This window comes from Symphalangus syndactylus, chromosome 22, assembly GCF_028878055.3.
Source record: "Symphalangus syndactylus isolate Jambi chromosome 22, NHGRI_mSymSyn1-v2.1_pri, whole genome shotgun sequence".
Lineage (NCBI taxonomy): Eukaryota > Metazoa > Chordata > Mammalia > Primates > Hylobatidae > Symphalangus > Symphalangus syndactylus.
In genome coordinates this window covers 12,702,380-12,715,027 of record NC_072444.2, presented here as the reverse complement: position 1 = coordinate 12,715,027, position 12,648 = coordinate 12,702,380, and the positions used below count along the sequence as shown (strand labels likewise).

The 12,648-nt window shown below is 57.0% G+C and overlaps 1 protein-coding gene across 6 annotated transcripts in view; it reads right to left on the bottom strand.

Moving 5' to 3' along the window:
* RUNX3 (RUNX family transcription factor 3) overlaps positions 1-12,648 on the bottom strand; it is a 65,946-nt gene that overhangs the window by 23,014 nt on the left and 30,284 nt on the right. For all 6 annotated transcript variants that reach the window (XM_063631153.1, XM_063631151.1, XM_055260969.2 and 3 more), the window contains 2 exons: positions 7,013-7,275; positions 4,985-5,141 (listed from right to left, as the gene is read on the bottom strand). In XM_063631153.1, coding sequence (XP_063487223.1) covers positions 4,985-5,141; positions 7,013-7,275 — 420 coding nt within the window. The remainder of the gene's footprint in view (positions 1-4,984; positions 5,142-7,012; positions 7,276-12,648) is intronic.

Below are 12,648 nucleotides of genomic sequence, written 5' to 3'. Positions count from 1 at the left end.
CTTTTATGCTCGTCACAACTTCAAAACCATGGTCGTCATTAGATCCAATGCTAGATCTTATTTAATACATTGAATAAAGCAGCACATTTACCACAATTTTTAAAGTATTTTGCTATGCTTTCATAGAATTGGTTTCCATTGTAATACTTTGTATTTGATTTTATACCTTAAAAATATCATTATTCTGAGAAAGATGTGCTGGCTTCACCAGATATCAGAGGGGCCCACAGGGCAAAAAAAAAAAAAAAAAAAGCACTAAGCAGCTCAACCTGAAGTATCACAGGCCCTCCCACTCCCCTTCTCTATTCCCTGCTCCTGCTGGAATTTTCTCACAATGCGTATGCTTTTAATAATCCATCTACACATTTTGTCTCCTTCTACTAGATTATAACCTCCCCAGGGGCCCGAGTTTTTGCCTTGTTCACATGGTGTCTCCAGCCCCTAGGGTGGCATCCGGCACATAGGAGGTGCTCAACATCTGTTCACTAAATTAAGGGCAGAGATAATGGCTCCCATTTTGCACACAGGTACTAACGTCCCGCTCCTGAGAGGTGAGAAGCCCCCACCCATACCAGGTAGCAAACCACATGCCACCCCCGAGGTCACCAGCACTCCTCCGCCGCTTCCACCAGCTTCCGAGCCTGTCACCACCCCTCCCAGGTACAGAGGAGAGGAGTGTGGGGCCTGAGAGGAGGAGTGAGAGGGAGGGGCAGGCGTACGGGACCTCGGGAGACAGGGAGCCTGGGGAGCAGGGGTAGGAGAAAGCTGTCTCCCTCAGTGCCCCTCAGCTCCCCCGGCCCTGCCCAGCTCTCTCTCTGCCTGGCAGCGGCAAACCCATCCATCCCTCTCTCTCAGCCTCTAGCTATAACTCCGTGCAGGAGCCCCGGGCAAACGTGCAATCCATCAGGAGCCCAGGAACTGGCTCTCGGAGGGCTGGCCCTGGTTGCAGGGGAGAAGTCTCAGAAACTCCTCCAGGACCCATCATCAACCAGCCGGGGTGGCAGCGGGGCCTCAGGCAAGTCCTTGAGCCTCTCTGCCTGGGTTCCTATGTGTATAAGGTCCCTGCCCCACCCACAGGAGCTGCATGGGCGGGGGAGGGGACCTGTCTCAGTCTCAGGGGATCTCGGGGTTTTCTCAACTTCAGCCAAGAAGCCATCCATCTCTCCCCCAACCAGCGGTTCCCCTCAGCCTGCACCGGCACACTGCACCCTGAATCTCTGTCGACACACGGTTGCTTTTTAACCAGTCTATCACAGCTCAAGAGCTCATGCGCTTTTCAGTTTCACTTAGGCCAGTGGCCACTTGCTAGAGGGGCATTTTTGGGATGTGTGGTGGCGTGTGGTCAACACAGTGCTGGGGTGACATTGCCAGCATTAGGGGTGGGGTGTGTGTATGTGGTGGGGGACGCCAGCACCCAACACTGCCCAGGGTGGTGAAGATTCATTCTTCCTGGGAGGGAAAAACTTGCTTATAAAAGTTCTCTGGCTGGTAACGGTGGCTCATGCCTGTAATCCCAACACTTTGAGAGGCTGAGGCGGGAGGATCGCTTGAGTCTAGGAGTTCAGGACCAGCCTGAGCAACACAGTGAACAACACCCCCATCTCTACAACAAATAATTTTAAAAAATCAGCTGAGCATGGTGGCGCATGCCTATAGTCCCAGCTATTGAGGTGGAAGGGCTGCTTGAGACCAGGAGGTTGAGGCTGCAGTGATCGCACCACTGCACCCTAGCCTGGGCGACAGAGCGAGACCTTGTCCCAAAAAAAAGTAAAAGAAAAAAAATTTTCTGAGTCATGAACCTAACTCAGTTTTACATAAAACAAGGGATTTTTTTTCGTACTTTTAATATCTATACTGAATTTTCCAGAAGGAAAGACAGTTCTTTTTTTTTTTTTTTTTTTAATTTTGTTCAGCGCTTTGCCAAGAGTTGTTGACAACTTCAGAAAGTCATGGTATTGGCAGCAAGGCCAGGTTCAGATTGAGCCCTGCCGCCCTGCCTGTTCCCTCTGCTGTGGACTTCTGCGTAGAAGGCATTCGTCCACCTCATGGAGTCCTGTGGCCCCAACGTTTACATATTCAAATCAGTGTTTTATTATAAATTACTTTCCCTTTTTTTCTCCATCACAGCTATGGAATAACAGTTTGCAACTGCATGTCAATAGGTAGGTTACGTTATTTACACATTTCAATGTAGAATAGTAAGGCTTGATACAAAATAGATATTGTAAGAAAGGCTCCTGGTGTCTGGCAGGGCAGGGACCTCAGCCCTAATCACTGCAGGAGACAGCGATGACCTGGTTTTCTTCCCTTCCTTTTCTTGGTTCACACCTTCAGCCCTATTGTAAGAGCTCTGTGGTGTTACTGGGTGCATGTCTTTCATGGAAAGCCATCTTCCTGGAACTCAGACAGAATGTAGAACTAAAAATTGAGGAAACAAGCAGAGGTTTCCATCAGACTTCTTAGTTCTGGCAGAAGTCAGAGGGCCAGGCAAGGGTTCTGGGTCCCAACCCCCGACCTTAACTCCCAAAGTGTCCCATCTCCTAAAGTGGCCCAGATTGTCACTGTCAACCACTGACTGTTCTCTCAGGTGGGAATTTCCCAGTCGGCAGGATGGGCACCACAGATGTGTGCCTGCATGCCAGCGGACCCGGCACCCTCCTTCCTCCCTGCCAACCGCCTCCACCTCTCCCACTCAGCAGTTCACACCTTCTGGGTTTCCCCCACCCCCGCCCAAACCACACAGTAATCAGAGAATCAGTGGCTGTCACCGCTCAAAGGGACCTCAAAGTCCTCCTCCAGTCCCAAGCATTTGAAGTAACAAAATCTCTAACATGTATCCAGCTCTCAATATGCGCCAGCTGATACACTTGTATCAATTGCCCTAACCTTCCCCAAATCTCATGAGATAGGTACCATTATCATCCCCATCTCACAGATGAGGAAACTGAGGCACAGAGTGGTTAAGTCATTTGCCCAATGTCTTCCAGCAAGTCATTAGCAGAGCTGGGACTCAAACGCAGGGTGGCTGATACTAGAATGCAGGTTCTCAAAGACCTCCAACCTCTGAAGGCTGGACCCCTTAGCCACAGTTCCTCAGACATCGGAACTCCTCCTCAGATCACTTCCTGCCTCCCAGGACCACTGAGACTGGTTATGGATCACTGAGAGGAGACGGATGACAGAACGGTTTATAAACTCAGCCTCTTGTATCTCCCAGAGCCATAATCCCAGCCTCGGCCATTCCTGCTACAAGGGCAAGCTCCCAACCAACGCTTTGGAAACCCATTTCCCTCCCTGCAGGCCTGGGGACGGGGGCTCAAGGTCTGTGGGCACGAAAACCCCTAAAAAAAAATCATCCTCAGTGTGCAGAACGGCCAGACAAGGTCTCGGTAACTCAGAAAATCGTCATCTCTTCTCTTTCTCTCACCTCCCAGGAGAGGGAGTGGAAAGGGAGAATCAAGTTCCTGATGTCTTGCTGGCCTCCCAGATCAACAGCACCTTCTGCCCGCCTCGCAACAGGCAGCAGCTATAGTGCCCCGGACACACACCTGGGCTAGCAGACCTGGCCACTGCCCCACAGTCAGCAGAGCCATCAGCCTTGTCTGCCACCGACCAGGGACCAGTGACTCTCCTCTCAGGGCGGGGATTAAGTTGCAAAGGGTTTGAGAGATTGGGGATGACAAAAGGGACCTGGAGAGTAATTAGGGGCAGCAATGAAAGCTTAATTCATAAAAGCAAACATTTTCCATCCATCAACCTGCAACCAGTTAAGGGCACCGTTTGAAAGAAATCTGTGCGTGGGGAAGGGAGCCAACAGGAACAGGAAATGTTTGAAAGAATGTAAACTATTTCAGTTTCATAAAAAGTAACAAGTAAACAGTTATTACATGCAAATAATGTCCTGGTTTTAATTAATGCTGAAAAGTCAAAATATGGTTGACATTTGTATGTATACATTGAATGGCTGGAAAGGAAAAAATGGTGCCCAGATGCCCGTTTCAGAGCAGGGCTGGCGGCTCAGAGGGAACTAGAACCTTGAGAAGGTCCTGTTTATTGGTGATGAAAAGCACGGTTCTGCTTCAGCCGCTTCAGCCTGCTGTGGAGTTGGGGAGCAGAGGGAACCCAGCATACTTCTTAAACAAAGCTGGAGGCGGGCCTGGTGCTTGGGAAGGGTGACTCCCACTTCAGCCACTTCTCATAGGCAGGCTGGTCTTAAAGGGCCAGTGGACTCTCAGGCCTCCATTCCATGGGGGCAGCGTTTCTAGGACTTTCCCATCCAGGAGTTAAGTGATGATGGGTTTCAGGAGGTCCCAGAAGCCTCCCATTCAACAGCCCCCCACCCCTGTCCCGCCTTCCTTCTACTGCCCAAGGTCGGTCAGGCAGGCAGGGTGGCACACCAGCCTTGACTCTGGGGCAGGAGATGGCAGGCTTCGAGCTGTGCTTTCCAATATTCAGCTGCGTTAGCTTCCGTTCCAGACCACCTAGGGCTCAAAGGGGCTGGGAAACTGGGTCTGGGAGACCACAGCTGGAGAGAGAGCCTCAGAGTGTGGGGGAGATTCTGCCCCCTTTGGAGAGAGTGGCTGGGGTGCTTGGGCCCCACAGACCAGAGACTTGTCCTGCAACCACCTTGCTGAAAGACCTATAAGCTCCCTTTTTGAGCTTGTTAATCCACCATCTCCTGCCAGCATTTTTTGTGAGACCAGGTGTGCTTAACCGGGAAAGAGGGGGTGGCATGAACGGTTTCAGGAGTTGGTAAACCCTAGAAACTGGGAGAAAACTGTGTCTTTTTCTGGCAAGAGACCGTAACTTTCCTCACCTCCTCAAAGCGATCTGTAATATCCTACAGGATTACAAATTGCTGTTTTTAGACAGAGCTGCATCTGGAGACCTGTTTTTCGGGATTCTAAGGCCCCTCTTTCAACCTCCTTCCCTGCTGCCCCTGCCATTGCCAATGCTGAACTGGCGAGGCCTCCCTTCCACTTACCTCGCCCACTGCGGCCCACGAAGCGAAGGTCGTTGAACCTGGCCACCTGGTTCTTCATGACGGCTGAGGCATTGCGCAGCTCAGCGGAGTAGTTCTCGTCATTGCCTGCCATCACGGTCACCACCGTACCATCCGGCACGTCCCCCAGTGCCACCACCTGAAGACACGGGGCGGGGGGATGCAGGGGGACAGCTTAGAAAGGAAGAGGGAGGCCAGGGAAAGGAGGGGAGGGGCTGGGCTGGGCAGCTCCCCTAGGTCCCAGGCGCACTGCGTATTTCTCCAGTGCAGAGTGAAAGAGGCTTAAAAACAATAAAGACCTTCCCCCAAATATCACGAAAACAAGAAGATGGAATCTTGAGCTTCCACACCAAAATCCTAGATCAACTGCCTACATAAACTGTGTCCCAAGAAATCATCCTTTCAATGAAATCTAAGCCAGAGCTGTGAGTCAGCTCAGTCATTATGATGTGGGGTGCAGTTCCCCTGTTGTCTTCGGCTGCAGCGAAAGAGGAATCAACACGCTCCTAGCAACGAAGTCTCCAAATGAAAAAGAGTATCAACAATAATAACAACAGGGCTGCTACCCCCACTCCATTTATGCAAGAGCTGTTTAGGGCATGAAATTTGGCCCTGACATGTGGACCAGGCCCAGTTTATTGGCCTCTGCAGAGCCTAAATTCGTTATGCAGAGAAAATGCAGAGTGCAAAACTCACTGGTGTTTTGAAAAAGGTCACCCAGAAAACCCCTTTAAAGTGAGAGTGGGGCTTTTGATAATGGAAGGATGCACCTGCCAGGAATTGCAGGATGGGGGTGGCGATGTCCCCCTAAACACCATCTCTCCCAAATCCCCCACTCCCAGGAGCACGGAGAGGCAGATGCCTTTTGAAAAAGAATCAGACTTTAAACAGAGTCACAACCATTTAAACGTGGCCGCCGCGTGCAGGGACTGGGGGTCCATATGGTAAAAATTTCAAGGAGAAAATGTTTGGGATCTGATTAAAAAGACCAGATTTCCTGTCAACATCCTGTCTTCTTTTAATTTCAAAGACTCCTTTTAAGCTCCAAGTGACAGTAAAACCTCCGATCTGACGATTAAAGTCACACGGGCCTCCCCCCCCTCCCGGTGAGATTTCCCCCACTGGTATTTTAAGATGTCACCCGGGAGACCTCAAAGAGCCACTCTTCCTTTTTTTCCCATTTGGAGTCGTCTTAATGGGAGCAGGGACCGCCTCAGCGGCCAGCGGCCGCCGCTTCCAGCCACCTCGGGCAGCACCACCCCCAGCTGCCGGCCCTTCCTGCCCTGCCCTTTTCTCACGGCAGCTGTGAGAGGTTTAGGGGAAAACCGAGGCGTTTTCGTTTCATCTCGCTGCCCCCTTAAAAAAATGAAAATGAAACAGTCGCCTACTCCCTGGCATAAAGAAAAAGGTCCTCTAAATGGCTGGGGGCTGCCAGCGTTAGGGGTCCCCCAGTCTCAACCCGCCATTCGGGACGCATAATATCCCCGAGCAAACGTCTGGAGAGCAGTGCCCCGATCCCGGCCTAGCGCCGTCCGGTAAAATTTCGGAAGCCCGAGGGTGTGAGCAGGAAGCTTTCGCGAAGCGACGCGGGAGGAGGGGTGCTGGCGGCGGAGGGTAGGCCCTTTCACCGTTCGCACCCCACCCGCGGTGTCCTTGCCCCGGTCCCAGGATCCTCTTCTCCGTTACCCGCAGGGCTGTATCTGAGCGATCCGGGTTAGGGGGGTGCAAAACTCCATCCGCCCATTTCCGCACCTACGTCTCTACGCAGGGCGCCCCAAAACCCAGGTGGAGCGGGGCAACCCCCTTAAAAGTCATTCCTGCAGGGCGCATCCAAAACGGAACGCCGAGGTCCCGGAGCCGAGCGCGCAGCGAGACTGAAACGGGTGCCCGGGTGTCTCCGCGACGTCTCGGGCACCTCCCCTCCCCACTGCTCCCGAGGCTCTGGCTCCCGCAGCTCAGACGCCCGGAGCCCCAGGGCCGGCGCCGTCCCGCCCCGGGTCCCGCACTCACCTTGAAGGCGACGGGCAGCGTCTTGTTGCAGCGCCAGTGCGAGGGCAGCACGGAGCAGAGGAAGTTGGGGCTGTCGGTGCGCACGAGCTCGCCCGCGTGGTCCGCCAGCACGTCCACCATCGAGCGCACCTCGGGCCGGGCGCGCCCTCCGGGCCCCACGGCCGCCTGCGCGCTCAGCGCGCCGCTGTTCTCGCCCATCTTGCCGCCGCCGCCGCAGGGGAAGGCCGTGGAGGGAGGTGTGAAGCGGCGGCTGGTGCTTGGGTCTACGGGAATACGCATAACAGCGGCCGTCAGGGCGCCGGGCGGGCGGCGACGGCGCGGCTTCCCCCGGGGGCGGCCGGCGCGGGCGCCTCCTCGGCCGCTGCTGCCGCGAGAAGCGGGAAAGCAGAAGCGGCGGGGCCGGGGCCTCAGGGCGCAGGGGGCGGCGCCCGGCCACTACTCGCCAGGGCCCGCCCGCTGCGAGGCCTCGCTGGCCCGACGGCCGCCCGCAGCCTGCCCGGCTAGTCCCGCATCCTCGGCGCGCGGCCCCGCGTGCGGCCGCCCCTCGCGGCTGTCCCGGCTGTCTGGGCCGCGGCGGGGCCCGCGCGGGGCTGTGCCGCCGCCGCCGCCGCCTCCCGCCCCGAAGCTCGCCCGCGGCCGCCCCGACTCCGCGGCCGCAGCCCCAGAACAAATCCTCCAGAATCAAGTGGCGGGGCCGCGGCCGCCCGCGCGGGGTTAGTACCCCCGGGGCCCGCGGGGCGGGGCCGGCGGAGCGACGCGCCGCACAGCCAATCGGCGGAGCCCCCATCGCGTGCACCTCGGTGGCGTTCGCGGGGAGGAACGGGGCCTGCCGGGGGCCGCCCAACGGGGAGGGGCGGAAGGCGCCACCCCGCGGAGGAGGCCCCGGTGCCACAGCCCAGGGCCCCCGAGAGCTCTGGGAGCCCGGGGCAGACGCTAGAAATTTGCTTAGAACGTCCGGGTCCCACAGAAGGCGCCCTTGCCGCCCTCTCCCGGGTCGTAGCTCCCTGACGCTGGGGCGCAACCCCCTTCGCTCCTCCTCCCCGCTGGCCGCGGCCGGGCTTCCCCAGCTCTTGCTGCTTCGGGCCTGTGCCTTCTGCCACCCCGGGCTGGGGGCCGCGGGGTCTCAGGGCCGGTGACGCCGCACTGGGAGCCGCCCCAAAAAGGTTACACACCTTCGTCGTCCCGCACATTATTCTGACCTAAGAGCCTCCACCCACACGGGATTTTGCGCGCCGTCCACGCCCGGCCGGCGGCCTTTGCTGCTCCCAGCCCTGCGCGGCTTTGGTCCCAGCCTCGGTGGTCCCTGTGCCAAACCGGGGACAGGCGGAAGGGAGTCTCCTAGGGACCCTAAGTAGCCTGGGGCCAACAACCCCTTTCCTCTCTGCTCTCCCCTCAAAACAAGTTTCAGGATCTTGCAGGCCTCGCGGCGTCGTTCTTCGTTGTGGCGGCCTGTGGCTCTTTGAAAAACACGACGAAGCCTGCAAAATGGGTTTTCCTGATTTTTTTCCCCTTTACGCATGTAACCACGGTCCTGCATCGTGAAACGGTACGCGCGTCGGTGGCGAAAGAAAAACAGCAGTGGCTGCAAAGCTAAGGGCCCTCGCTTTCAGAGGAGAGAATTTTCTTTCTCCATGTGGGTGGAAAGTGGCCTCCGCGGGTCCAACCCCACTTCTTCTTGGGCCCGTGCGCTCCGGCTGCGCCGCAGGGACCGCGGACAGCTTCGCCAAGGCACTGCCTGCCCGTCCGGCTTCGGGTCCCCGCTCCCACTCCCAGCCGCGTGGCCCAACCTCTCCTGGGCTTCACTGCAAACAACCCCTTCCTCTCCCGCCTCCTAAGTCAGTCGAGCAGGCCTAGGGGCCGGCTACAGCTGGGAGGGCAACGGGAAAGATCAAGCCACAATCATTCCGAATTATCGCCCCAGACACCTCCCTAGACTCTGGGGAACGAACGCGTGCTGAGCCTCCCCGCCGCTTTGGAGACGGGGCTAGATTTTCGTTGCCCCCGGCTCTCGACAGGTGCAAAACGATGAATTCCAAGCCTCGGAAGCAAAGAAGCTTAGGATCCGACGGTGGCCGCAAGGTCTCATCATGGATCTGACCCCGGCTCAGCGCGCGTCATTTCGTCTTCGCCAAACGAAATCAAGCCCCGCGTGCGCTCCAGGGGCGAAGGACTCTGGCCTCACCCCGACCACCGGGAGAGCTGGCCCCTACCCACCTCGGGGCCTCATATCACGCCCTCAGGCCGTGTCGAAGGCAAGGACGGCAAAGGTCCCTTACTGAACCTTTTAAGGGAGCCTGCGCCTGGCAGTTGTCGATTGCGGACCCAGGCCCACGCGCCCTCGGACGCGCTGGCAGGAGCAGCAGAACTAGAGGAAAGCGAGCGATCCAGCCTGGGCGCTGCCACCTCCGGGAACGTCTCCGAGAAGGCCCAGCGCGTCGTGGCCAGGTACGGCCCTGGCCCGGGGCGGGCAACACGTGCTGCCCTGGAGCGGTTGCGGGACCATGACCCGCTGTTTCAAGTGGTGGTAAATTCCATTTGTCGAATGGTTTCGGTTTGCACCATGCCCTTTGCTTGTTCCTCCGCCTGATTTCTCCCTCTCCCCTTATGACGGGTTCACAGACAGGTTTCCAGAGAATGAGGGACTCTTGTGGGCCCTGGCACCTGGCGCAGGGCCTGGCACGGCTCCGGCTCTCCGTAGGGCGCTGGCTTCCCGTGGGCACCAGATCCAAGGGACCAGGGCGGCGGGGGGGGGGCGGGTGTGGGGGGGTGGGGCGGGTGCAGGCCCTTGAGTCCCCAGACTAAGGTCGCCGGGCCGCCTGGCAGGCACAGTGGCAGGAGTCGCCGCTAGTTGGCGCCCGCGCCCCGCCAGCCTCGGAGGTGCGGGCGGGGCTGGGCTACAGATGCTCGCCAGCTGCGGCCCCGGGTGCAGGCGCGGCGACCGCCCCCGAGGAGCTGCCCTTTCCTTGCCATCCATGCGGCCAGGTCTCGGACAAACCGATGGCTTTGTGTCAAACCAAGGCCGCCTTCCTCACGTCTGATAAGATGGACGCCTTCTGCCTTCGCGTTTTCAGGCACCCGGGGAAGACCCACAGAACAGGCTAGCTTGTTCTCAATTTCCACCTGCTTCCTCCCCAACCCGGACCAACAAACATTGTCGTCTGTTTGATGGGAGGGACAGCTCCCACTCCCCCACCTGGGGCATGCAGACACCCTCGCCCTTCCCCAGTTGGCATGGACCGTCGTCTTTTCTCCCTCTTCCATCAGTTCGATGGACAAACAACCCAGTTTCTCCCCAGTGGCCCCCACCTAAGAGCACCCTAAGTTGTCCACAGCGGGGCTAGGAAGCAGAATGTCAGGACACTCCCCTACCCTACCTTGACTTAGAGCTAGGTAAACCCATCCCCGGGCAAATAGAGCCAGCTCCTTTACCCCAGGAAGGGGATTCGTCTCCCTCTGGCATTTAGGAGTGCGCTCTAAGTGCGTTCTTGGCAGTGAGGGTGCCGGCTTCCCAGGGCAGGTGTGATTCATGGGGACTCTGTGGCGCCTGGGCAGGGATCCCCAGGTATACCAGACAAGGGGCAGGTGTGCCCTGGGAAACGGCTTAAGAGGTCCATGGGCTATGGAAGGAGCTGGGGTCCACAGTCCCTCCGCCTGAGCATGTCTTCCCTCACCCACAGCGCTCTAGGGAAGGTTGCCTAAACCTCTGAGCCTTATTTCTTTCATCTGTAAAGTGGGGGCACTCATAGTGGCCCCTCAGAGAATTGTGTGTAAAGTGCTTAGCACAGGCCTGGCACATGGAGGGTGCTCCAGCCTCGGGGAGCCATCACTGTCATTACGAAAAAATAAGGCCTCTCAATCCTTGCTGGGGGGCTTTGACCCACCCCTCCCCTCTCTGGGCCTCCCACTTCCGTCTGTGAAATGTCCAGTTCTCATATTCAAAGCTTGCCAGGACTCCAAGCCAGTCCATGCTGTCCTGATCCCTCGATTCACCCAGGGGCTGCCTGGGGGAGGTAAGGGCTGGCTGTGACCTACCTCCACGTGGAGTCAGCTCACAGTGGGGTTTCCAGCAACCATCACAGGGCAGCCGGAGCTGGGTCTTGATGATTGCCCGTCTGACCATTCCTCTCAGAACCTCACTTTCGCCCCCAGCCGGCCACCCTCCCGTAGGCAGACCCTTTCCTGAGTAGCAACTGGGCCTCAGCGGACACTGCCAGGGACCCTGTTTCCTTCCCAGGAGGCCTCTGTTCCCCATATCCTGAATCACACAGGAGCCTAGTCCAGCGAAGAAGGCAGAGGACTCTCTTCTAGAACTGAAAATTTCTCCCAGCCTGGCCCTAAAGCCCCTGTCCAGAGGGACCGGTGGTGAAACCTATCTCCTGCCCAGTGCCCTAGAACTCAAAGGGGACATTCATGCCCCTCACTGAGCCTCAGTTTCCTCTTCTGTCAATGGAGGTCATTCTCACCACTCCATTTCACGGGAGGGGGATTAAGGATTCCCTCTAGGAGGGGAGGGGCATCATTGTGATTGATGATGGATTGTTTGAAGAAACAGAAAGAAAATGCTGCTGAGTAAACTAGGACTCATCTGCGTCCTGATTTCAGATAATGATCTCTGAACATATAAGCAAGAAATGTTAATGAAAAATGGCAATGTATCTGGGTTGAGGGGTTGTCTCCTGCAGGCCGGGGGTCCAGCTCCAGAGAGTCCAGCTCTGGGGTCATCTCTCCTGGGCAGCCTCTCTGGAAGGATTCAGAATGTGTGGGAGCACAAATGTGCTTCTCAAATTACAGAGATCTTTCTTTCTTTTTGGAAAGTGCCAGACTTGGAGGGGAGGGAGAAGGAGCAGGGGAGAGCAGGGTGGTAAGGGTGTTAGGACCCAGATGCTGCCTGTGCGGTCTGAGACTTTTGCCTGGTGTCCATGCTCCCCTGAGCCTTGGCCCCCGAGGGTAAAATGGGAAGAACAGTAACAGCTGGGGGTGCTGAGGCTTTACCTTGTGCCAGGCACCGCACGGGGGCATTACTCATGGTATTCAATCCCCGCGGCGTCGTATGTGGTAGGTGTTATGCCCACGTAAGCAAAGAGGAACGTTGTCCCAGGTCGGCCAGGCTAGAGAGGGCCGGACCCGGGTTAAAAGCCTGCTCTGGCTCAAAATATGGGGCATGAAGGCATCACCTGGCCAAGCATGTCATCACTCTCCTCCTAGTGGCTGAGTAATGGGAAGAGCTAGCATCTAGATACAGAGGAAAGAGCTATTGTGATGGGGGAGAGGGAGGTGGGGTGGTAAATCCTGCTAAGCAGCCCTGGGCTTGGAAATCAGCAAACTCTTCAAATCTGCAGGGAGTCAGGAAGGACTTGCCAGGGTCATTCGGGAGGGTCCTGTGATAGCCAAGGTTCACCCACCACCTGCCGTCCTTTGGCCTCAGAACCAGTCTGCGAGGAGGCAGGATTGGCAGTAGTCCCCAGTTTACAGATGGGAACACTGAAGCCCAAAAAGGGGAGAGGCGTGATCAGGATCTGGAAGGAGCTCCAGCAAGGCCAGGAGCAAGCACCTCAAGGCAAAATGCAGTTGGACAGGACCTCTGCCTTGCAGGAGACTGCAGCCCAGTCCTGGGCCTCACACACTAGCGCCCTGAT